At 39.1% G+C, this 24,080-nt stretch overlaps 2 protein-coding genes and 1 pseudogene across 2 annotated transcripts; all 3 read right to left on the minus strand.

The window, feature by feature from the left end:
• Positions 1 to 2,604: 2,604 nt before the first annotated feature.
• On the minus strand, positions 2,605 to 4,608 carry LOC148726483 (uncharacterized). The gene has a single exon (XM_088729149.1). It carries the CDS (start codon positions 4,205 to 4,207, stop codon positions 3,182 to 3,184), a length of 1,026 nt encoding a protein of 341 aa, XP_088585275.1. The 5' UTR covers positions 4,208 to 4,608; the 3' UTR covers positions 2,605 to 3,181.
• A 5,382-nt stretch (positions 4,609 to 9,990) lies between these two features.
• Positions 9,991 to 12,101, minus strand: LOC111339680 (uncharacterized; annotated as a pseudogene).
• Positions 12,102 to 19,907: 7,806 nt separating this feature from the next.
• Positions 19,908 to 22,683, minus strand: LOC111339691 (uncharacterized). Its single transcript, XM_088729138.1, has one exon. The coding sequence runs from the start codon at positions 21,688 to 21,690 to the stop codon at positions 20,485 to 20,487; it is 1,206 nt and encodes a 401-aa protein (XP_088585264.1). The 5' UTR covers positions 21,691 to 22,683; the 3' UTR covers positions 19,908 to 20,484.
• Between the last annotated feature and the right edge of the window lie 1,397 nt (positions 22,684 to 24,080).

A 24,080-nucleotide genomic window follows, 5' to 3' on the forward strand; every position in this document is an offset into this window, starting at 1 on the left:
ATGTGGATTCAGCGAACGTCTAGTACAGCCGGTGAACATAATATACACATTTTCGGAAGTTCCACCCTACGATGCACAAAAAGCGGACTCAGTTATTTACGAAATTTACATCTACAATCTGTGGTTGACACCTGAATTGAGCACTTTAAAGCTTTTTCATACTTGATGAAACCATAAAACAGCATTTAGGAGAGAAAAATCTCCCAACCCATTTAGGAAAATACTGCAACCGAAAGCTAACTCTTTGCTAAAGGCGAGCTATTGTTTTATTCATCACTCGGTAATGAGAGAGAAAAGAAAGAAATAACTCAAAGCTAGGATAGATATAGAAATAGCCATATTGATCCAAAATATTTTTTACTATCCATTTAGAAAGTGTGCTTACTAATAATTATTAAAGAGCAATCATTTCAATTGGAAAATGTAAACTGTAATTTTACAATAGTGCAGTGCGACGTGAACGAATTTATTCAAAGGACCCATCTGCCATTTTTATAACCCAGAAGTTCCCATGTAATCATCAGAAAGTAATACACTCACGAAAACGCACTAAAAAAACCAGGTAGACTTTTATTTTCATCAGTCTTTCAAGACTTTAAAACGTTATGACTCGTAATTTACAACGCTGTGACTGAAGGCTCAACAGCCGAGCACCCGGCAGTTAGTAAGTTTTTACAGAATATCCAATGAAAGGTTCTTCCATGCATCTTAGGGATACAAGATGTTTGCTTAGAAATGTCAAGCGATTCCAACAGTTTTTTTTTGTTTTTTTTTTTAGTGGACAAACTGTCCGAGTTTGTACATACTATAGGTGGTTTGCACGTTACGTCATGGCCGCCATGTTGGTGGACGTAAACAATGGGTATCTCGTTAGCTCCTATTGTTCGTCCACCAGCATTTGTTCCTTTCACCATTGTTACCCGTGTCTCTAGAGATTGGTTGCAAACCACCTCATGTAATACCACTCGTTGTCGACAGTCTACGGTGTCGAATAGATTAAGGCCCCGTCGACACGTATCCAGATATTTTTGAATCCGCAACTTTTTCTTTCCGGATACGAAAATATGTCTGCGTCCACACGTTATGTGATCACAGCGTATTCAAATCGAATTCGCCCGTCCACACGTATCCGAATTCACTCTAGTATCCAGGGTGACTCTTTATTATCCAACTACACCTAGACGAGTACAAATAACGCCATAGACGAGTACAAATATCACGCGGTATTTGTACTCGTCTATTTTAGAGTACTGTTTAAACAGGTTTTCTCGCATCGCGCAAGCATTTAGCAGCCGCGGGAATTCGATGTTTCAGTTTACGTGCACTAGTTCAAACAGTTAAAATCATATCGAAATCAGGCAAGAAAGCTGAGAAGAATAAGGAGAACGAGCCAGAATCATTCATATGGAGCGACGACGAGGTAGAGTTGTTATTGAACGTGACAATATAGTACACAGCCGCAAAATCTACGGAGAACATTGACTGTCGTGCCAGAGTAAATATTGCAATCCACGTACACCTACACCTTATGAATAAATGAATGAATCCTAACCCTACTACAGGTAAACAGTACTTTAAAGTGCGTTTCAAATAGGTGTAAGTTCTATTACATGTAACTTTAATGAATAATTTTGTTTACACGCATTTAATGTCAGCTTAAACTTTCATTAAAGTTTAGCCTTAAGATAGTATACGCTCGGTTTAAGGAAGACTTAAATCGGTGTATAAGTTGCTTAAATCTCAACTTAGACTTAGTAAACTTAAATTTAAGATGGGATTAATCCACGTTTAAGACAACTTAAAAAAGCTTTTTCGCCTTGGGAATATTACCTTTGCCTTATTGAACTACTTTACGAAGGACGTAATCAATACGTTGGCGAGTAAGGTTGAGATTTAATTGTCACACTGAATTCCCTTTTTTTCAAGAAACATTTAGCTATTTTCAGATTTTTTATTTGCTTAATACAGAGTGACCACTTATTAGTTCCTAAATTGTGTTAATTTTTATACTAAGGCTTCATTTTGTTACTTAATTTTTTCTTTTCAGTTTTGGTTATAACATTTTTAACATCTTACCTGACTTCCCTGCAAACACTTTTTTTTTACCCTATCACGTTTGCAAACAGTTTATTTTGTCTTTTCAAACTATGCAAACAATTTTTTTCAATATTTCTCATACCCCCCTCCTCTGTCCCAGAGGTTCCCTTTATAGGCTAATGGTTCACGTGCGCGCATGCTTTATCGAATATCTGCTTGCATATGCCAACATGCACTCACCAGTTACTTATATACCTCATATATAATATTAGCATAACTGCCATTCTTACGTTCTTACATTTCTTAAAAAAAAACTTTACTTAAAAAAATTAACTAGTACTCAGACTTACAATAGTAGCAATACTTACGGCACTAGTTTTATTTATATTATTAACTCTACATAATATGCTAAGAGTAGCATTACTTACCGTAAATCCTCTATTAAGCCCCCCTCTCTAATAAGTTAACCCCCCTGATAAGCACCCCTCTTTAGAGAAAGAACTTTATTTAGCCCCCTCTATCAAGCCCCCACCCCTCCCATTAATAAACAGAAATTCACAATAACAGTCCATGTGAGTATGTACGATAAATTTATTCAAGTACTATAATTCTAGTTTGTAATTTAAACTTGATTATGGTGACTGACTGTTTGATGATATCACGTCGGCATAAACAGAATACCGTATTTGGATTAATAATTTGGTAAATGAAAAAATGTAAAACGGGAACAATTTTTGAATAAATACGTTCGAACTATACAAACGCATGGTTCTCTGTGCAAAAATCAACGGTGTCTAAGTCAAGCATCTTACCTCTCCGTATTCAATTTCATTCATCAAAGGTAACCGTCCAATCCCATCCTTCCCTTTCCAAATGAAATTAAAACATTCTTTGTTGGCTACCTGTACGAGATTATTGGAAATATGATTAAGGGAGGCTTTGGCCGAGAAAATCAGAGGAATGGCAAATGACTTGACATTTTGTATTCTCTCTAAATATTTAATTTTTTTGATAGAATCAAAGCAAACCAATAAAAAGTGTTTTCATCTACCTTCGAAGTTAAAAAAGTTTCTATAAGCTTTTATTTTGTGCCAAAACCAATGCAAGTTCTTTCGCTGTTTTTAATTTCAAACATCATAAATGTCTACTTGTATTTTTTTCTTCGATCCTCTTCTTTGGTAAAGTGCGCAAATGGCACAATTTCCTGGTGACGGGTTACATTCATGCAGTAAGTCTGAGATTCTCTCGTGTATAATTGTGGATCCTTTTTGAATTTCCTAAGTAGGCTATGATTTGCGAATCGCTCAGGGACATCTCTTTTTATATCTTTAATGAATGCTCTCCAGGCTGCCTGCTCTCCAGCAAGAGACCTCGGATATGGACGATGTAGAGGATTCTGGACTGTCACAGGAAAAAACAACAGCGCTTGCCCACGAAACTTTAACTCCACTACTGAACAAAGATATTTATCAGTGAACCACCAGTTAACTTGTTCATACCGTGTATCCAGTGGAAATATGTGCACGACTGCTTTTGCATGAAAGGCATTGAAAACAGGATCGAAAAATATGATCGGACTTGCAACGGAGGTGTTGTTTACAAAGGATTTGTTACAAATCTTCCGATTCAATTGAATTAAGGAATTTGCTGGATTGTTGCTGTAGTCCACTACACCAACTGCAGGCTCGTAATCCAGAAGCCAGTTTTGGAAAGCTTGAATTGGACTGAGTTGTGTCATTGCTGGAGTTGCTTTTCTGTTGAACGTTAGAGAAATGTCATCGTCAAGAAATATATAATACATGTAATGGGTGATTTTCTCTAAAGCGTGGAAGAATAGCCTGTTACGGCCAGATCCCCAAGTGGTTGCGTTGTCAAAAAAGTAGGTAAAGTGAGCCGAGCGATCTTTGTGGCACTCTGCCTTGTAACTTAACACAACAACGTCACAGCGACATTTTGAACGGTTGCCTAAATCCAGATTTAGTATGAGACTCGCTCGAAGACAACTCTCGGTTTGCGTAAGATACACAAATAATTCTTGTGTCGCGTTCTCTTTCCTCAGGCTTTTGGCAGCGTCAAATTTCCACGTGGTAAAGATTAAAGTAGCCACCACGAGGGTGGAAAAAATGAATAAACACTTCCATACCGCTTGGATCTTGTTTAAATATATCATGTCTGACTTTTCTGGCCGAATAGTTAGTGCCGACAGTACAAGCAGAATCGTGCAAAAAATTGGTAAATGGGAGAGTGAGCCGTCATGGTTACACAGATTGACGGAGAAAACTTTGTTTATTTTCTTTGTGCATATCAAACATATCCCATATAAAACTGAACATTTGCCGAAATTGGTCCCAAGCCCCCATATTACTCACCTGACATGCGAAGTTAATTAAATATGCAAATAGCGCCAATTTTCAAAAATGGCGGTCAACAAGGCAAAGCGGGAGTGCAAGACTCCGAAGAGATTTTTTGACGAATTCGCCGAAGTCAAGCCTAAGAAATGCAAGAAAATACAAATTACGGATAAGAATATTTATCCAGTTGAGATAACACAGGTCGAAAAAGCGAGAAACATGGTTAAAATTCATTTTAAAGGGTACAGTGAGAAATTTGACGAATGGAGGCCATGCCATGGAAATAAGTTGCCCGTAATGCGATTGGAAACGATGTCACAACCGAACAATGATTCCTTTAGCGATCGCTTGCAAGCTTTTTGTGAACGAGTGTACAGGGAGATCAAGCGAAAGTTGTACTCAGTGCGCAGGGAAGACCCCGAAGTTCGTATTGAAATTCAAGTCGATGACGACGTTTTTAATGAAAGTCTGGAAAGGATAACGTCCAAAAGATATCCGAGGAAAAAACTCATATATGAAGTTTTTTCTAATGAAACTCTTGATTGTTATTTCTAATGAAACTCTTGATTGTTATTTCTAATGAAACTCTTGATTGTTATTTCGGCACAAAGTTGAATGAGCGGATCATGAATGAAAACGTTGATTTTGCCCATGTTGTACCATGAACTTTGAGATTGTGGTTGACAAAAAGAAACCCTATTGTGGAATTTAAATTCATTGGCGATAAATACGTGAGATCTGAAATAGAAGACGGGCATCAAGTCGTTTTTACATTTGTCCGTGGAGATGGCAACAGATCTGGATACAAAAATATGGTCCATCACTAATATATTTGATTTAGCACGTGTTCATTTATTTTTCTGTATCGCTTCAGGTCTCAAAGGCCCAAAGGCACAAATTGAATTATTCGTCATTTTGCATAACTTTTGTTCGAGGAAATTTTAATCTCGGCTCAGCGCAGCGCAATATTAATTCCAACTTCTTTCACATATTTTTATTCAGAGTGACTAAAATAGAGTAGAGGACTATGGGAAAATAAAAATATGTTGTGGTTTCAGCGAACCTCTAGTACAGCCGGTCAACATAATATACAAATTTTGGGAAGTTCCACCCCACAATGCACAAAAAGTGGACTCAGTTATTTTCGAAATTTACGTCTACAATCTATGGTTGACACCTGAATTGAGCACTTTGAAGCTTTTTCATACTTGATGAAACCATAAAACAGCATTTAGGAGAAAAAAATCTCCCAACCCATTTAGGAAAATATTGCAACCGAAAGCTAACCCTTTGCTAAAGGCGAGCTATTGTTTTATTCATCACTCGGTAATGAGAGAGAAAAGAAAGAAATAACTCAAAGCTAGGATAGATATAGAAATAGCCATATTAATCCAAAATATTTTTTACTATCCATTTAGAAAGTGTGCTTAATAATAATTATTAAAGAGCAATCATTTCAATTGGAAAATGTAAACTGTAATTTTACAATAGTGTGCGACGTGAACGAATTTATTCAAAGGACCCATCTGCCATTTTTATAACCCAGAAGTTCCCATGTAATTATCAGAAAGTAATACACTCACGAAAACGCACTAAAAAAACCAGGTGGACCTTTATTTTCATCAGTCTTTCAAGACTTTAAAACGTTATGACTCGTAATTTACAACGCTGTGACTGAAGGCTCAACAGCCGAGCACCCGGCAGTTAGTAATTTTTTACAGAATATCCAATGAAAGGGTTCTTCTATGCATCTTAGGGATATAAGATGTTTGTCTAGAAATGTCAAGCGATTCCAACAGTTTTTTTTGTTTTTTTTAGTGGACAAACTGTCCGAGTTTGTAGATACTATAGGTGGTTTGCACGTTACGTCATGGCCGCCATGTTGGTGGAGGTAAACAATGGGTATCTCATTAGCTTCTTTAGTTCGTCCACCAGCATTTGTTCCTTTCACCATTGTTACCTGTGTCTCTAGAGATTGGTTGCAAACCACCTTATATAATACCACTCGGTTGTCGACAGTCTACAGTGTCGAATAGATTAAGGCCCCGTCCACACGTATCCGGATATTTTTGAATCCGCAACTTTTGCTTTCCGGATACGAAAATATATCTGCGTCCACACGTTGTGATCACAGCGTATTCAAATCGAATTGGCCCGTCCACACGTATCCGGATTCACTCTAGTACCCAGGATGACTCTTTATTATCCAACTACACCTAGACGAGTACAAATAACGCCATAGACGAGTACAAATATCACGCTGTATTTGTACTCGTCTATTGTAGAGTACCGGTTAAACAGGTTTTCTCGCATCGCGCAAGCGAAGAATTGGATTGTAGTTACGAAAAACAAAAAACAAATGGCGGACAATTGGAATCATATTTCCGACGACGAATAGTCAGAATGGCTGGCAGATATTGATCCAAGGTCATTAGATAAATCGAACGAAGAAAAACAGCTTGACGACCAGAAAAGTTCTTCATTTAATGAAGAAAATAGAAACAGCAACACAACAAAGCGCCAATTTCGTTCCGCTTCGCATACTTCTGTCTCGCACTCCCCGTAAATGAATATCCGCAAAATTCGCCCGCACTGAAATAACAGTTTGGCGTGTTTGATAATAAATAATGTGGAACGCCATGACTTTCTTATGTCAATTTTCTTTGTTATAAGCTATGCTTTTGTCGTTATATGCAGTACAATTATCGTTACATGCAGTACGATTGTCGTGATATGCAGTACGATTGTCGTTATATGCAGTGCGTTTGTCCTTACATACAGTACGTTTGTCGTTATATGAAGTACGTGTGTCGTTATATACAGTGCGATTGTTGTTATATGCAGTACGTTTGTCGTTATATGCAGTATGTTTGTCGTTATATGCAGTACGTTTGTCGTTATATGCAGTACGTTTGTCGTTATCTACAGTACGTTTGTCGTTATATGCAGTACGTTCGAACTGTTGTTATGATCTACCCACAATTCAAATCACTCGTATCGGATCCAAGCTCCTGGCAGCCCGACGCCGCCATTTTGTTTGTTTTCGGGGGAAAGTTGAAAGCTAAAAAAGCTAAATGGAGGGCAAAATGGTATGAGGGGTCATCTCCGCCAATATCCTGTTTCAAATTCTGTTACGAAGAACCTGTATGCTATTGCTTTTTATCATAGTAATAAAAATTTCTTGTTATTTTGTTACGTTCAAGTCTGAATAGTCTGGGGCGGATCCAGGGGTGGTTCGGGTGGTTTGGTCGAACCCCCTAAATTTTCCCTCAGAACGCTGGAAATCATGTTTCCGACGACTTAATTTTTAAAATCTTGGATCCCTCATAAGGGGAATGATTCTCCGAACCCCCCTCCGAATTCCCTTGACTAAATGCTGGATCCGCCCCAGATAGTAACGGATGAAATAAAGTACGTTGAACGGCTGTCACGCAAGAGGTGAAAGCCAATCTTTCCACTTGGCTAGAAATACATAACCTCTTGCGTGACAGCCGTTCAACGTACTTTATTTCAACGGGTTACTATTCAAACTTGAACCTAACAAAATAACAAGAAATTGATATTTTCTAAGAGATAAAAGGACCATCTGTACACAAAATTTAAAAGCGGGATTGCATAGCGTACGAAGTTGCCAAAGTTGTATCATTTTTCAGTGCTTTACGAAGAGGACAACAGCCATTTAGGGGTAATTCGAACTTTTCGATTTTTCGGAGAAAATAAAGCGCTCTAGAACTTTTTGATGTAACTTTCGAAGAAGGTTCATTAAAAAGGTCCTTAATTGGATACGGCCTTAACTGGCCAGCTTAGCCACTATGGCCGTGTCTTCAGCTTCCGCCGTGATCTGATCGCACAACATATCGAGAACGGAGTGCGAACGGCCAGAATGAGTATCGCCCACAAGATCCCAAATACTATCCGCGTGGCCGGTGAGACGATACGTATCTGGTGCCTGAACCAGCCTAAATCGTGCAGAAACTGCGGTGATGAGAGCCATTAGGCCAGGGAATGCTCAACAGTTCGTTGCTTTAACTGTGAGCGCCCTGGCCACCTTTCCGAAGATTGCGAGGAAGGGGCTAAATGTTCAGTTTGTTTGTCAGACAGCTGCCCGTTCGTTCTCTTCAGCGCAAATAGTCCATTTTACAGTTGTGTGCTTGGTTGCCAAGCCTTTGAACGGGAGTGAGGCTAGAGATGACCTTGTTATGATACAAACCTTGCTGCCTTTCAAATGTAAATCACTTTGTTATCATGCTAACTAGATACAGGTCTCTATCATAACAAGGTCATCTTTAGCCTCACTCTGAATCAAAGGCTTGGCAACTGAGTACACAACTGTAAAATGGCCTATTGATGCCGGTGCGAAGGTAGAGAAAACGGAGGAACAGAAGAAAAAGGAGCGGGATGAAAGACTGAAACGCATGAAGGAAAAACGCGAAAAGGAAGACAAACGTAACCAAGACGAAGAGCGAAAGAAGCAAACGAAGGAAGAAAGGAAACAACCCCCTGAGGGACGCGACGAGCGACAAAAGGACTCTGAAAGAAAAGATGGGCGAGGGGATGAGCGGCGGGATGGGGCGAAGACTGAACGGCGAGATGAGCGAGATGAACGGCGAGATGACCGAAAGAATGATCGAAGAGATGAGCGGGAAGAGAGAAGAGGCGACCATGACCGCTATCGCAAGCGCGATGACCGAGACAGATCTTCTCGCCGCGATTATTCAGATACTGATAGCGACGACGGATGGGAAAGAGTCAGGAGAAGGCGGTACAGATATGAATTTATCTATTAATTTGCTTATTTGTTTATTAACCAAACTCGATGAGTAAGCTTAAAATAATTTCCTTAAATGCGCGAGAACTCGGGTTTTCTAGAAAAAGTAGGAAGATTATTCAAGAATTAAATTTTCAAACTGTGACATAATCTTTTTCCAAGAAACACATGTCTCATGTAAAAAACAAGCGGAGGAATTCGAAACACTTTGGCGCGGCAAATGTCTGTGGTCCTTCGGGGCTGGCAGGTCTGCCGGTGTTGCCATCCTTTTTTCTTTAAACTTCCTAGGCAGAATTATCCGTTTTTTGACCGATTCCGACGGAAGAATAGTGAGCTTACTCATTGACTACTATAATTCTAAATTAAATTTCGTAAATATTCACTCTCCCAATGCTATTTCAGATCGTAAAAGTTTTTTCTCTTGACTGCATAATTACTTTCTCCCCCAAGGTGATCTAGTGATCGGGGAAGACTTTAATTGTGTAGACAATGTCCTAGATAAACTAAATTGTTCTGCTATCCCATTGTCTGATCAAAAACTTCTCCGATCCCTTTGTGCTGATTTCTCACTTACAGATATTTGGCGTAAAAACAACCCGCGCAAAGTAAGTTTCACCTGGTCTTACAAAGATCATACACAGGTATCTAGAATTGACCGCTTTCTCATAGCTAAAGGCCTAACCCCAGTAACGAAATGTAATATTCTTCCATGCGTATACGTACTATCCGATCATGACTTTGTAAAATTTGAACTAACGACTAACCGCTCTAATCATGGTCCCGGCATCTGGAAATTTCATACTCGCTTACTTTCTGATATAGAATTCAAACATACCATGTCGAAATCGATTTCTGATTTTAAACTCAAAATCCTGCAGTTCGTCTCCCTGCGCGAATGGTGAGACGCTTTTTATCATCCCAGGGCATATTGTAGCATTAATTGTGAAAAATATCAATTTAAACTTGTCTGTCAGGTAATTTACTTAATCTGGGAAGCCCGAGAGAGATTCTTGGATATGCTAACTCTAAAACTATAAGTGAATCATAAAACTTCTCCAGTTTAGGGATGACATCTGATAAAAAATGATCATTTCTCTTGACATGTAAGATGATCAGTTCTTTAAATTCTGATAAAACAAGGTCTGTCCATAAACACCCAGTGCAAAACATCTGTAGCTGTACTTAGCAGAAAAGTTTGTGAGATGGATTGATGACTAGCCCATCACTGCAATATTTACAGATACCACGACTACGCACTGCCTCTTTGAGTGAAATCCCATTGGAAAATATTCTCTTCATCTCCACCAGTCCCCCATCTACTTCTCCATCAGGTGAGGCCCCTAGGAAAGGATGGCTTTGAGAAATTACAAAGCCTGAATCCATAGCTTTGCAGCATAGTTTCTCTTAATACATATTTAGTATGGATGCCTCATCTTCCAATCCCTGAGTCATGCATTTACTTGAATATGGATTGTTATAGTTCAGGTTATCTCTTATTGCCTCTGTTGGACTAGTCGTTGGCTTAAGTAGTGCTCTTTTGCATTGAGACGCAGTGATTCTTATTCTTCGGTGCTCAAACCACTCCTGGCATTTACTTTGTAACTTTGTTGTTTGTTTTATTTTATCTCTTTCTTGATCAGTTAGTCTTAGTTTGTCTTTTACTCTCCTAGCCCTGTCCTGTATATCATAAAATGAGACTGGATGCACCTTGATTGGAGATATTATCTGAGGCTTTTCTTGTTGAGCCTTTTCACTTGAGAGCAAGGTAAAGAACCCACTGTTAGATTTCACATTATTAATAAGCTCAAGAAGTTCCATGTTGGCTTGTTGAACATTATTAGTTCTGTGACATGGGCGTCTGGGATCATTAAGTGGCTTAGCAGTGTTTCTATTCTGTTGTACACTTTCTTCGAAAAATCTATTCCATATACTGTTTGGGGTTGAAGTTTTCTTTTTCGTGGCTGATTCCAGGTGTGGAGTCTTGAAGTATAGGTTTCAAATTCTCTAGAACATTTCAGTCTAACAAATTCCTCCAGGGCATAGCAAAGTGCAGCAATATGCTTGCAAGATCCACGAGGACCTTTACCAGCTGGGCAAGGGCAACTAGCAAACACCACTTCATCGTTGGATAAAGTCAGTTTTTCATTGTAACTTAAACTTTTCTTCATTTCAGGTAGGCAAAAACACTTAAAGTAGACTTTATCATCCTCACAAGCGACTTCTATTTGCTGGATATGTCCATGTCGAAACAAACCAAATGCTTTCGAACTAACATTCTTATAATCTTTGTTTGACTCGTTTTCTTTGACTTTCCTCTCTATGATCCTCACAAGCGACTTCTATTTGCTGGATATGTCCATGTCGAAATAAACCAAATGCTTTCAAACTAACATTCTTATAATCTTTGTTTGACTCGTTTTCTTTGACTTTCCTCTCTATGAAATAGGCTAAGAAATGCTGCATTGTGAAATTAGGAACAATATCCTTAGCTTGGGTTATTGGTGGCCAGACTGTGTCCGAAGAAACAATACAAGCAGCATTGTTTGTAGTTGTTGCTGTGGTCGTAGAGACCATCAATTCGTGTGGTTGTTTTGATGCCAAGTGCTTCCTTTTCTCAGTAAAAATTACTTTCCCAACCATTCTTAATATAGCCGAAGACCCTAAAAGAACGGAAAAGAAGTTTAGCTTACAGTTGTTGCCGAGATATATGTAGGTAATAGAGGTCTTTACATAAATTAAGTTACCTTTGTGCGAGTTCGGCCTTTGTGGCGTCGGAACGCGTACTTCCATCCTTCGCCGTTCCTTTTCGACACGACAGCCACCGTCTGCTTTAGTCTATCTATCGTTATTTGGCGCGGGCAGTCTCCGCACAGTAACTGGGCTTTCTCCTCAGCTGTAAAAATCACAGAATCTACTGTATTTTTATGACTATTAAAAGTTGACATGTTTATCACTTCTTGAGCTTGAATCAAACATCGACCCTAATGCTTCACTTTGGTGCTAAATACCGCTGGAGTGTCTGATCAGTGTATTCAACTTCAATAAGGGCTATTCCTTTGAATCCCTCTTGGACGGAAATGGCATTGAGAAAAAATCTCAACCTGATCTAGTAAACATTCTAACTAATTACTATAACGATCGATTCTCTAAAGATCCCTTAGACATGCAAGTTCAAATAGAAATACACGATGATCTAAGTTTGTCATTCTCTGATTTTGAACGCAGTTTATGCGAAGGCCCTTTTACGGCAACTGAACTGTCTGCTGCCTTGGATGGCCTTCAAACCGGCAAGTCACCCGGTTCTGATGGCCTTCCAACAAAATTTTATTCGTGTTTTTGGAACGTTTTGATTGAATCTCTCCTTTCTGTTTTGCACGAGGCCTTCCTTGCTGGCTCCCTCGCGGATAGCCAGTACGAGGGCCTCCTACGACTCATCCACAGAAAAGACGATCGACGCCTCGCAAAAAACTGGCGCCCAATTTCCTTGTTAAACACTGACTATAAGTTAGCATCTAAAATCATCACTGAACGATTGAAAAAAGTCATGAACTCCATTGTGCACTCAGACCAAACGTGCGGCGTGGTCGGCCGCAGTATCTTTTCAAATTTGGCCTTACTTCGTGATACCCTTGACATGATTGACAAAACAAATGAACCAGGTATTCTCATTTCCTTAGATGAAGAAAAAGCTTTTGACCGAGTTGACCACGAATTCATGATGAGAGTATTACGTAAATTTGGTTTCGGCCCCTCCTTTTGTGGGTGGGTCGAACTATTTTATTCTAAAGCCTTCTCTAGAATCATTGTTAATGGCTCCCTGTCCCCCCCCCCCCTTTCCACTTACGGAGAGGGGTGAGACAAGGGATGCCCATTATCTCCTCTCCTTTATGTGCTAGTCTCAGAAGTATTATCAACGCAAATCCGTAATTGTAAATATGTTGAAGGTTTCCTCCTCCCCGAAGCAGGGGGCCTTCAATATAAAATATCCCAGTACGCTGATGATGCTACCTGCATCTTAAAATCCGAAAGATCTCTTACTTCACTTCTCCGAATCGTATCAAAATTTGAACAAGGATCTGGTGCTAAACTAAACACGTCCAAATCTTAAGCAATGTGGTTAGGAAAATGGCGAACTAGAATTGAATCTCCCTATGGCCTCAGATGGGTCACTAAAATGAGAGTGCTAGGTGTTTACCTCTCAAACGGCCTCGTCAATGTCAACGACGACAACTGGCAGGCCAAATTAGACAAACTAAATTCGGTTCTAAATCTTTGGAAACAAAGAGACCTTTCTTTTATCAGTAGGACCTTAATTGTTACTACTTACGTCGCAAGCCGTTTACGGCACGTTGCCACCCATTGGGGTGGGGGGATGACCCCCATTTAAATTTAAATCGATCGTTTGGCCTCTTATCTGGAAAGGGAAAATGGAAAATGTTAGTCGCGATCGCTGTTGTGCGCGCCCATCCTCTGGGGGCCTCAACGTCGTTAATTTTAAAGCTAAGTGCGCTAGTCTGCGCCTTTCTGTTTTTTCCAGTTTAAGAGATGACTTTGGCACATCCAAATGGCATTACCTAGCTCGATATTTTTTAGGACACAAGTTAACCATTCTAGATCCCCGTTTTTCTTTTTCCACCAATTCTGGTCCCTCTTCCTTCCTTCCTTCCTTCCTTCAAATTGCAACCGGCTTTGTTTAGATAATTTCCATACCTTGGATCAAAAAACTGGTGCTTTACATGATTTACTCACCAGTAAGTATTTATATCTTTTGTTGCTTGACCCCGTCTGCGTTGCACCCTGGTGCTCCGGTTTTTGGGCGTCTGCTGTGGACCGCCCCATCAATCGTTGGGCCTGGGTGTGGCGTAAGTCTCGCCTAAAGCTAATTGAAAACAAGAAGAACAATCTAATCTGGCTATTGATCCATAGAATTATCCGCGTAAGATATCTCCTCAAGTCCTGGGGATACATCGATAATGACAAATGAGCGATCTGCGGCAAAACAGAAACTATTGAACACTGCTTCTTGGGATGTCCCAGAGTTGTGAAAGTCCGGGACCATTTCTCCCCCTTTTCCGTGTTCTACTCGACTCCCCCTTCTCTATCTCCCCTACATCTATCTATTACCCCTTTCCCTAGACCAATCTACCACCGGTATATCCTTATCTAACTTTCTCAAGGCAACCATCATATATTAGTGTTGGCTTGCCAGAAATAAAGCTACCTTCGAAGGTTCTCTTTTGAGATCCAACGCGATTATCGACTTAATTAAGAAAGATGTCCAACTCAGAATTCTTAGTAGCAACACTGATACCTCAAGGAATTTTTGGTCTCTCAAAAATGCATTTTGTTCGGTCGACGCTGGTGAACTCGTTTTCTTTACCTCTCTTGCTCCCCCCTGAACCTTTGTATATAATAAAACTTCTTAAAGCTCGCCCATAAGGGGTGCTTACTCCGGGTTACAGGCCCGCGCGCTGTTTGCGCCCCACATGGTCGGGAAAAACTCTTTGTAAATAAAAAACTATTAAATAGAACTTTGTAAATAGAAAACTTGTAAATAGAATTTTGTTACCTCTTACAGGTGGGCGCTACGGGCTGTTATAGCCCGTGCGCTGTTCGTGCCGCCTGTAAGAGAAAATATCATTAGTTAATTGAGACCTGTAATTACCTAAGTAACTCATAATTTGATCGGAATACTTTAATCAATTAGAATTTTAAATAGATATCATCGACGAAATAAAACCGCCTGGTCTCCAGGCTTTGATATTAAAAAAAAAAATTACTCTCTGTAGTTAGATAGAGCTCTTTGGCATACAAAGCTTTGCTTTCATGTCCAAATTGAGCACTCTATCTAGGATGAGTCATTGCTGTTGCAATTGCGCATGCTCGCTAGTTTACTCTAGTTTGAGCACTCTAGCATGGCTTAGACGATACCACAAAGGTTGGGTCGTTTGGGGTGACCGTTTCGGTTCTCCCCCATGTTAGCATCAGCACTGCACTGATGAGGCCCAGAGGGCCGTAACATTATTAAATCAGACGTGCAATTTTGAGCTCCTCGATTAAATTTTTCACTCCCTCCTCTGCGACTATCATCGGGGAAATTTTAATTGTTACGACAACGCTCTCGATAAAGTTGGTCGGAATATCTCTATACACAAAGACTACGAATCTTTAAGAAGTGATTTCGCGCTTTCAGATGATTGGCGAAATTTGCATTCAAGATCAAGAGAATTTACGTGGTTTAATTCCATACGGTGAATTGGGAGTAGACTTGACAAGTTTTTAATTTCGAAAGATTTATTATCACCCAACGTTAAGTGTGACATTCGCCCTTGTTCGATATCCGACCACGATTTTGTTTTCTTACCTTTAATATTCCCACCGCTGTAAAACGCGGTCCAGGCGTTTGGTGTTTTAACAACTCTCTTTTGAACGATAAGGATTTTTGCGCTACTATAGAGAAACTAATCGATAATCATGTACGTTTTTTATCTTGTTTTCCGTGTCTCCAAGATTGGTGGGAGTTTTTAAAACAGTCTATTAAAGAAGAAATGATCTCCTTTTCCCGTAAAAAGCGAAGACAATTGCAAAGAGACCAGGTGATTTTGACGAACAAATTGAACAAGTCGAAGGAATCATTATTCGTAGTAGAGCAGAATGGCTAGAGGAAGGCGAACGCCCCATTCGGTACTTTTTTAATTTACAAAGAATTAAAGCTCAACGATCCCACATCTCTTCGGTTTATGATTCTACCGGTATCGAAGTCTCCTCCCAAGAAGAGATTGAAAAAGCTCATGTCGATTTCTACACTCAGCTATTTTCCGAAGAACCGATAGATGCTGCTCTTGAAGAAGATCTTTTATCTTCTCTATCACGGAAATTAACTTTTGATCAGGCTTCATGTTGTGAAGGCGAGATCACGCCTGACGAACTTATTCTCGCCATGAAAAATATGAATAGGAATAAATCGCCTGGCCCTGATGGCCTTTCGGTTGAATTGTACGCTAGATTTTGGGATCGTTTAGCTCCACATTTATGTCGAGTCTTAAATGCATGCTACCAAACCGGAGAGATGTGTGATTCCATGAAGATGAGTAACACACGCGTTATTTTTAAGAAAGGAGATCGTAAGAATCTGAAAAATTAGCGTCCGATTTCCCTCTTAAACGTTGATTATAAGTTATGCTCAAAAGTTCTCTCTCTTCGACTCTCTAAAGTTCTGGAATATATCGTTGACCCAGATCAAACTTGTTCTGTGCCCGGACACAAAATTACTTCAAACTTACATTTACTTAGAGATATCTTAGATTACATCGACCGCACGAATTAAACCGGCATTTTGCTTAGTTTAGATCAAGAGAAAGCCTTCGATCGCGTTAATCGCACCTTTCTGCAAAGCCTCTTACCCCGTTTTGGTTTTGGCCCGTCTTTTTATTTTTGGATCAACACTTTATATAATGGGGCCAGTATGCGTGTTATTGTTAATGAGTGGCTAACCGATGCGATTCCTTTGTCTCGTGGGGTAAGACAGGGGGATTCCCTGTCTCCCCTGCTCCATGTTTTGTGCGTTGAAACTCTCGCATGCAAAATCCGAAATAATCCTGAAATCGAAGGCTTTCTCCTTCCGGGCGCACATGGTCTCTGCTATAAAGTTGGAAGCTATGCTGACGATACGACCTCTATCGTGAAATCTTATCGCTCTCTCCAAGTTCTATTCAACATGATTAATATTTACGAGCGTGGCTCTGGGGCACGCCTTAATCTCACGAAGACAGAGGCCATGTGGTTGGAGGCGTGGCGTACGCGCGACGACCAACAACTTGGCCTCAAATAGGTGACAAAAATTAAAATTCTAGGTGTTGTTTTCGGCCGCGATACTGAATTAGCTAACTGGCAGCCAAAACTAAAGAAATTAGAAAAACATCTAAATTTATGGAAATCCCGCTCTTTCTCTTGTCGGCCGATCACTCATCGTTAACACCCTCGGAATTAGCAAGCTCCTATATCTCTCTACGGTTTTGTGTTTCCCAAAATGGGTATCTTCTAAGGTGAACGCTTTAATCTGGCCATTTTTCTGGGGTTGTCGAATTGAAACGGTTAGCCGAGCGTCCTGTCACCAATCTCTCAGCAGCGGTGGTCTCGGCATTTCGAATTTCCTGATCAAAGGTAAATCTCTTAAATTAGCCTCAGTAATTTCCAATCTAGATGATCGCGAATCAAAATCCTTTTATTTGGCCAGATATTTTCTAGGCTCTAGGCTTGCCTCCTGTCGCTCGGAGGGGAGCTCTCTCCGAGATAACTCCACCCCGAGTACACAGATCTTGACGCCATATTATGAGAGTGTTCTCTCAGCGCTCACCACTCTACGTTGGATTCTCTCCCGCACGGAGTGGTGCGATTTTGAATTTTCTTCCAAGAAATTTTATCGAACTCTCTTGAAGGAAAACTCGGTATCTCCAATTCTTCATCGCTTTTGGATTCCCTTACTTCCGATTGACTTTAGTCTTGACAAATTTTGGAATTTAGTGCGAGATGACTTTTCTGAAAATTATAAGAACGACATACTCTGGAAAATTGTACTTCGCGCTATTAAGGTCCGCGATTCTCTAAAGAATTGGGGATATATCGACTCAGATAAGTGCTCCTTCTGTTCCCGTAAAGAAACTATAGACCACTGTTTTCTCAATTGCTCCCGTGTGAAATCTGTATAGACCCACTTTTCCCCTGTTATCTCCTCTATCCTTGGAACTAGATTTCTCCCATCCTGTACCTATGTTTTATTTTTTCGTTGGACCCCTGCTAGTCCAAAACAGAGTCGTATTTCCCGCTTTCTAATTAAGACAATGCTGTACAGCATCTGGAATTTCGAAATAAATCTACCTTCCACGATGGGAATGACCCCCCTGAGGGTATAATTCGCTATGCCCTCAGCGTGACCAAAAACAGAATTGCGTGCTAATACTTCCGACTCTCGTTATCTAACTTTAAAAACGCTTGGGAGTCCCCATCAATCTGTACAATTGATGGGGACTCCTTTAGAATACTTTTGTAAATAGATTACCTTAGGCTTTAGTTAACATTTGATTAAATCAACTTTGAATTATTTGCAACTTAGAATTAGCATTAAACAATCCTAGAGTTACATTAATATTACTCTAAGTTAGCCCTAGCCATACCAATATTATAGATTAAGCTCATATTAATATTAGACCTAACTATTTTAGGACTATTTATAACCTTACATTAATATTAGTAATATTTAATACTCGTATATATTTAAGAACTCTTGAACTTTGGACTGTTTAATAATTAGTTGGGGCCAAGCCCACGTGCGTTAGCACTTTTATTATGTAACTTAGGTGGTTTGTTATGAATAAACCCTTTTCAAAACTTAAAAACAAATATATATATATATATAAGCTTTTTTATATATATATATATTGGTTACGGAGCATACACTGCGGCATTTAGCAGCCGCGGGAATTCGATGTTTCAGTTAACGTGCAGTAGTTCAAACAGTTAAAATCATGTCGAAATCAGGCAAGAAGGCTAAGAAGAATAAGGGGAACGAGCCAGAATCATTCATATGGAGCGACGACGAGGTAGAGTTGTTATTGAACGTGACAATATAGTACAAAGCCGCAAGATCTACGGAGAACATTGGCTGTCGTGCCAGAGTAAATATGGCAATCCACGTACACCTACACCTTATGAATAAATGAATGAATCCTAACCCTACTACAGGTAAACAGTACTTTAAAGTGCGTTTCGGATAGGCGTAAGTTCTATTACATGTAACTTAAATGAATAATTTTGTTTACACGCATTTAACGTCAGCTTAAACCTTCATTAAAGTTTAGCCTTAAGATAGTGTGAGCTCGGTTTAAGGAAGACTTAAATCGGTGTATAAGTTGCTTAAATCTCAACTTAGACTTAGTAAACTTAAATTTAAGACGGGATTAATCCACGTTTAAGACATCTTAAAAAAGCTTTTTCGCCTTGTGAATATTACCTTTGCCTTATTGAACTACTTTACGAAGGACGTAATCAATACGTTGGCGAGTAAGGTTGAGATTTAATTGTCACACTGAATTCCCTTTTTTTCAAGAAACATTTAGCTATTTTCAGATTTGTTCTTTGCTTAATACAGAGTGACCACTTATTAGTTCCTAAATTGTGTTAATTTTTATACTAAGGCATTTTTAACATCTTACCTGACTTCCCTGCAAACACTTTTTTTTTTACCCTATCACGTTTGCAAACAGTTTATTTTGTCTTTTCAAACTATGCAAACAATTTTTTTTCAATATTTCTCATACCCCCCTCCTCTGTCCCAGAGGTTCCCTTTATAGGCTGATGGTTCACGTGCGCGCATGCTTTATCGAGTATCTGCTTGCATATGCCAACATGCACTCACCAGTTACTTATATACCTCATATATAATATTAGCATAACTGCCATTTTTACGTTCTTACATTTCTTAAAAAAAAACTTTGCTTAAAAAAATTAACTAGTACTCAGACTTACAATAGTAGCAATACTTACGGCACTAGTTTTATTTATATTATTAACTCTACATAATATGCTAAGAGTAGCATTAATTACCGTAAATCCTCTATTAAGCCCCCCTCTCTAATAAGTTAACCCCCCTCTGATAAGCACCCCCTCTTTAGAGAAAGAACTTTATTTAGCCCCCTCTATCAAGCCCCCCACCCCTCCCATTAATAAACAGAAATTCACAATAACAGTCCATGTGAGTATGTACGATAAATTTATTCAAGTACTATAATTCTAGTTTGTAATTTAAAATTGATTATGGTGACTGACTAATTGATGTTATCATGTCGGCATAAATAGAATACCGTATTTGGATTTATAATTTGGTAAATGAAAAAATGTAAAATGAGAACAATTTTTTAATAAATACGTTCGAACTATACAAACGCTTGGTTCTCTGTGGCAGAATCAACGGTGTCTAAGTCAAGCATCTTACCTCTCCGTATCAAATTTCATTCATCAAAGCTAACCGTCCAATCCCATCCTTCCCTTTCCAAAAGAAATTAAAACATTCTTTGTTGGCTACCTGTACGAGATTATTGGAAACATGATTAAGAGAGGCCTTGGCCGAGAAAACCTCAGGAATGGGAAATGATTTGACATTTTGTATTCTCTCCAAATATTTAATTTTTTTGATAGAATCAAAGCAAAACAATGAAAAGTGTTTTCATCTACCTTCGAAGTTAAAAAAGTTTCTATAAGCTTTTATTTTGTGCCAAAACCAATGCAAGTTCTTTCGATGTTTTTAATTTCAAACATCATAAATGTCTACTTTTATTTTTCTCTTCGATCTTCTTCTTTGGTAAAGTGCGCAAATGGCACAATTGCCTGGTGACGGGTTACATTCATGCAGTAAGTCCGAGATTCTCTCGTGTATAACTTTGGATCCTTTTTGAGTTTCCTAAGTAAGCTATGATTTGCGAATCGCTCAGGGACAGCTCTGTATATATCTTTAATGAATGCTTTCCAGGCTGCCTGCGTTCCAGCAAGAGACCTCGGATATGGACGATGTAGAGGATTCTGGACTGTCACAGGAAAAAACAACAGCGCTTGCCCACGAAACTTTAACTCCACTACTGAACAAAGATATTTATCAGTGAACCACCAGTTAACTTGTTCATACCGTGTATCCAGTGGAAATATGTGCACGACTGCTTTTGCATGAAAGGCATTGAAAACAGGATCGAACAGTATGATCGGACTTGCAACGGAGGTGTTGTCTACAAAGGATTTGTTACAAATCTTCCGATTCAATTGAATTAAGGAATTTGCTGGATTCTTGGGGTAGTCCACTACACCAACTGCAGGCTCGTAATCCAGAAGCCAGTTTTGGAAAGCTTGAATTGGACTGAGTTGTGTCATTGCTGGAGTTGCTTTTCTGTTGAACGTTAGAGAAATGTCATCGTCAAGAAATATATAGTACATGTAATGGGTGATTTTCTCTAAAGCGTGGAAGAATAGCCTGTTACGGCCAGATCCCCAAGTGGTTGCGTTGTCAAACAAGTAGGTAAAGTGAGCCGGGCGATCTTTGTGGCACTCTGCTTTGTAACTTAACACAACAACGTCACAGCGACATTTTGAACGGTTGCCTAAATCCAGATTTAGTATGAGACTCGTTCGAAGACAACTCTCGGTTTGCGTAAGATACACAAATAATTCTTGTGTCGCGTTCTCTTTCCTCAGGCTTTTGGCAGCGTGAAATTTCCACGTGGTAAAGATTAAAGTAGCCACCACGACGGTAGAATAAATGAGTAAACACTTCCATAGCGCTTTGATCTTGTTTAAATGTACCATGTCTGACTTTTCTGGCCGAATATTAAGTGCCGACAGTACAAGCAGAATCGTGCAAAAAATTGGTAAATGTGAGAGTGAGCCGTTATGGTTACACAGACTGACTGAGAAAACTTTGTTTATTTTCTTTTTGATTTTTCCCCTTGTATATTCATGAATCTGAACGAAAATGAAATTACCCTGACACATTCATTAACAGGACATTAAAGGTTGACAAGTACCGTGTCGGTAAAAACAAAACTTACTTTGAACTGATGCTTAATTATAAAACTTAATTAATTTCATTCACACCATTCTTCAAAAACATTTTCAAGAAAATGATGGAGGCACAATTTTCAAGAATTTTCAAGTTGGATCAATAAATGGATAACATTTTCAAAAAACAAGGAAGATCCGTTTGAATAACCTTACTGAAATAGTTTTCTTATTTGGTGAAGAAGCGTTTACAAAGTAAATTTATTTTAATAGGAGTAAAGAGGACAAAAAAAAAGCCGTTGTGTTATGCCACGTTTTTTAATATGGTTTTAGATAGTCGTATCTCCCAGAAACGCGCAAGCCGGCAGTCTGAGTTTAGACCTGCAGTAATAATGAAAATCATAACAATTAATAAAATTATGGAGAGGATCTTATTACAATTTTTCAAATCTCCAAGGTATTATGTGTTACGTGCACGAATGACCAACAAATGTCCGCTAACAAAGCATATATGAAAATAGACTCCCGAGTACGATATATGGCACGTAACAAAAATGTAACAACAAGCAGTTACCCATTTTAACTATTATTTAATTAGTTTTACATTGTCTAATTTACTTAGGTTAAAGATTAAGCTAAGCAGTTCATAAAGCAGGCTTACAATCCTTCATGCTGTGTAAGTGTTCGTCGTCTTGCTCAACTTCCAATTCCAACATCCTCCGACTGAAGACTACAGCGCTTGGCTTTCTTGATTCATGACTTTCTTTCCGTGTACACAGATTCTTCCGGAGGACTTCATAGCGAACTCTGTATTCTTTATCTTCTTCCCCTCTCGGCTATCGTCTTTTTCATCTCTTTCTTCTCTCCGGATATCGCAAGGTCAAAAGGTCGTAGCCTTGTCATATCATAGCTTCCAAAAGTTCAGTCAGCAAGCCAAGAGGGTAAGCCCTCGGGCAAATCTCCTTGGTACTTCTCACAAGCCAGCTTTTATACATTTACTTTAGTTATCTAGAATATTCTATTACTATTTATAGCGTATTGTAAGTTGTACTATTTTTGGAAACTGCTGAGTCACATGAAAGAAGTTTCTGGAATATTACAGATTATAGATAATTCTAGAAAAGTCTGGGATTGCGTGACAGATTCAGTAAAATAATTCGATCCTCGTAACACATGAGTCTAAAGATTTCTTTTTAATCGAATACCTTTAAGATCTGAGACTTAGAATTACCTTAAAACTAATGAACGATTAAGTAATGAGTACTAGACATTTCAAGCCCTTGATGAAGAGTCGCGACGGGGTTTAACCGTCGGCGGTCAAATTAAATGACCTAAAATTTCACCATCAACCGTCACAATCGAAAAAAAAATTAATCGTCATCCGTCTAAATTACCCATCCATCAACACCGTTATGTTAAAATTCGTCAGAACGAATGGATGAAAGAAGGGCTAACGCTCGAAACGTCAGCTTTTTAACTCTTCATAATTTCAACTTAGTTGATATAACCAAATTACCTTGTTACCCCCTCTGATGCAGCACCAAAGTTTCTTTGGAAGCTTACTCCCTTTATTCATTTGACTTACTTATGATCTATTGCATGGAGGACGACCCATAGATGACGTAACCGTTAACAACGTTTTGATTTTTGATCATATAAATCAACTAGATTCGGACGGCAACTTGGAATCTATTTGTAAACGGATGGTATTGTTTGTGTAAAATTATCATTCGAAATAAATGGAGGGACAGAAGCATTACTAAGTCGAGGAAAAGCAATGATAGAAGAGATTGAAACCGGTCAGTGTAAAAGGAAGACTACGGACTGCAGACTGTGGACTGCAGACTGCGGACTGCAGACTGGGGGTAAATTGCAGACTGAGGGTAAAATGCAGACTGCGGACTGCAGACCAGGGGTAAAATGCAGACTGCAGACTGCAGACCAGGGTTAAAATGCAGACTGGGGGTAAAATAAAATATTAATAATAAAAAACAAGACTTGGGAGTGTCCCTACCCGTACCCGTAATTTTTTTTTTCAAAATCCCGAAAACTCGAGCCAAAAGGCGTTTATTCGCCTTAGTCAAACATATTATCAACCTCGAGTTCTTGACCTCCCCATTTTGTTGAACCAAGTTTCCCAAAAGCGCCCAAACTGATCGTAATGATACCTTTGCTTACATCTCGGCCATTTTGAATTGTGCTTTGGCGAATAGGTCTGGGACCGAGTAACTCTTTCAGTGTTCAAATTCTTCATATGGCCTTGGAATTGTTTGGAAGACAAGGCAAGCAAAACACGACAGCATAACAACAAGGCAAGGTAAACTTGTAGGTATCGAGCATAGTTTATGAAAGACATTAACGCAAATTATCGAAAATTACCATGA

The sequence above is a fragment of the Stylophora pistillata genome, chromosome 7 (assembly GCF_964205215.1).
Source record: "Stylophora pistillata chromosome 7, jaStyPist1.2, whole genome shotgun sequence".
Classification (NCBI taxonomy): Eukaryota; Metazoa; Cnidaria; class Anthozoa; order Scleractinia; family Pocilloporidae; genus Stylophora; species Stylophora pistillata.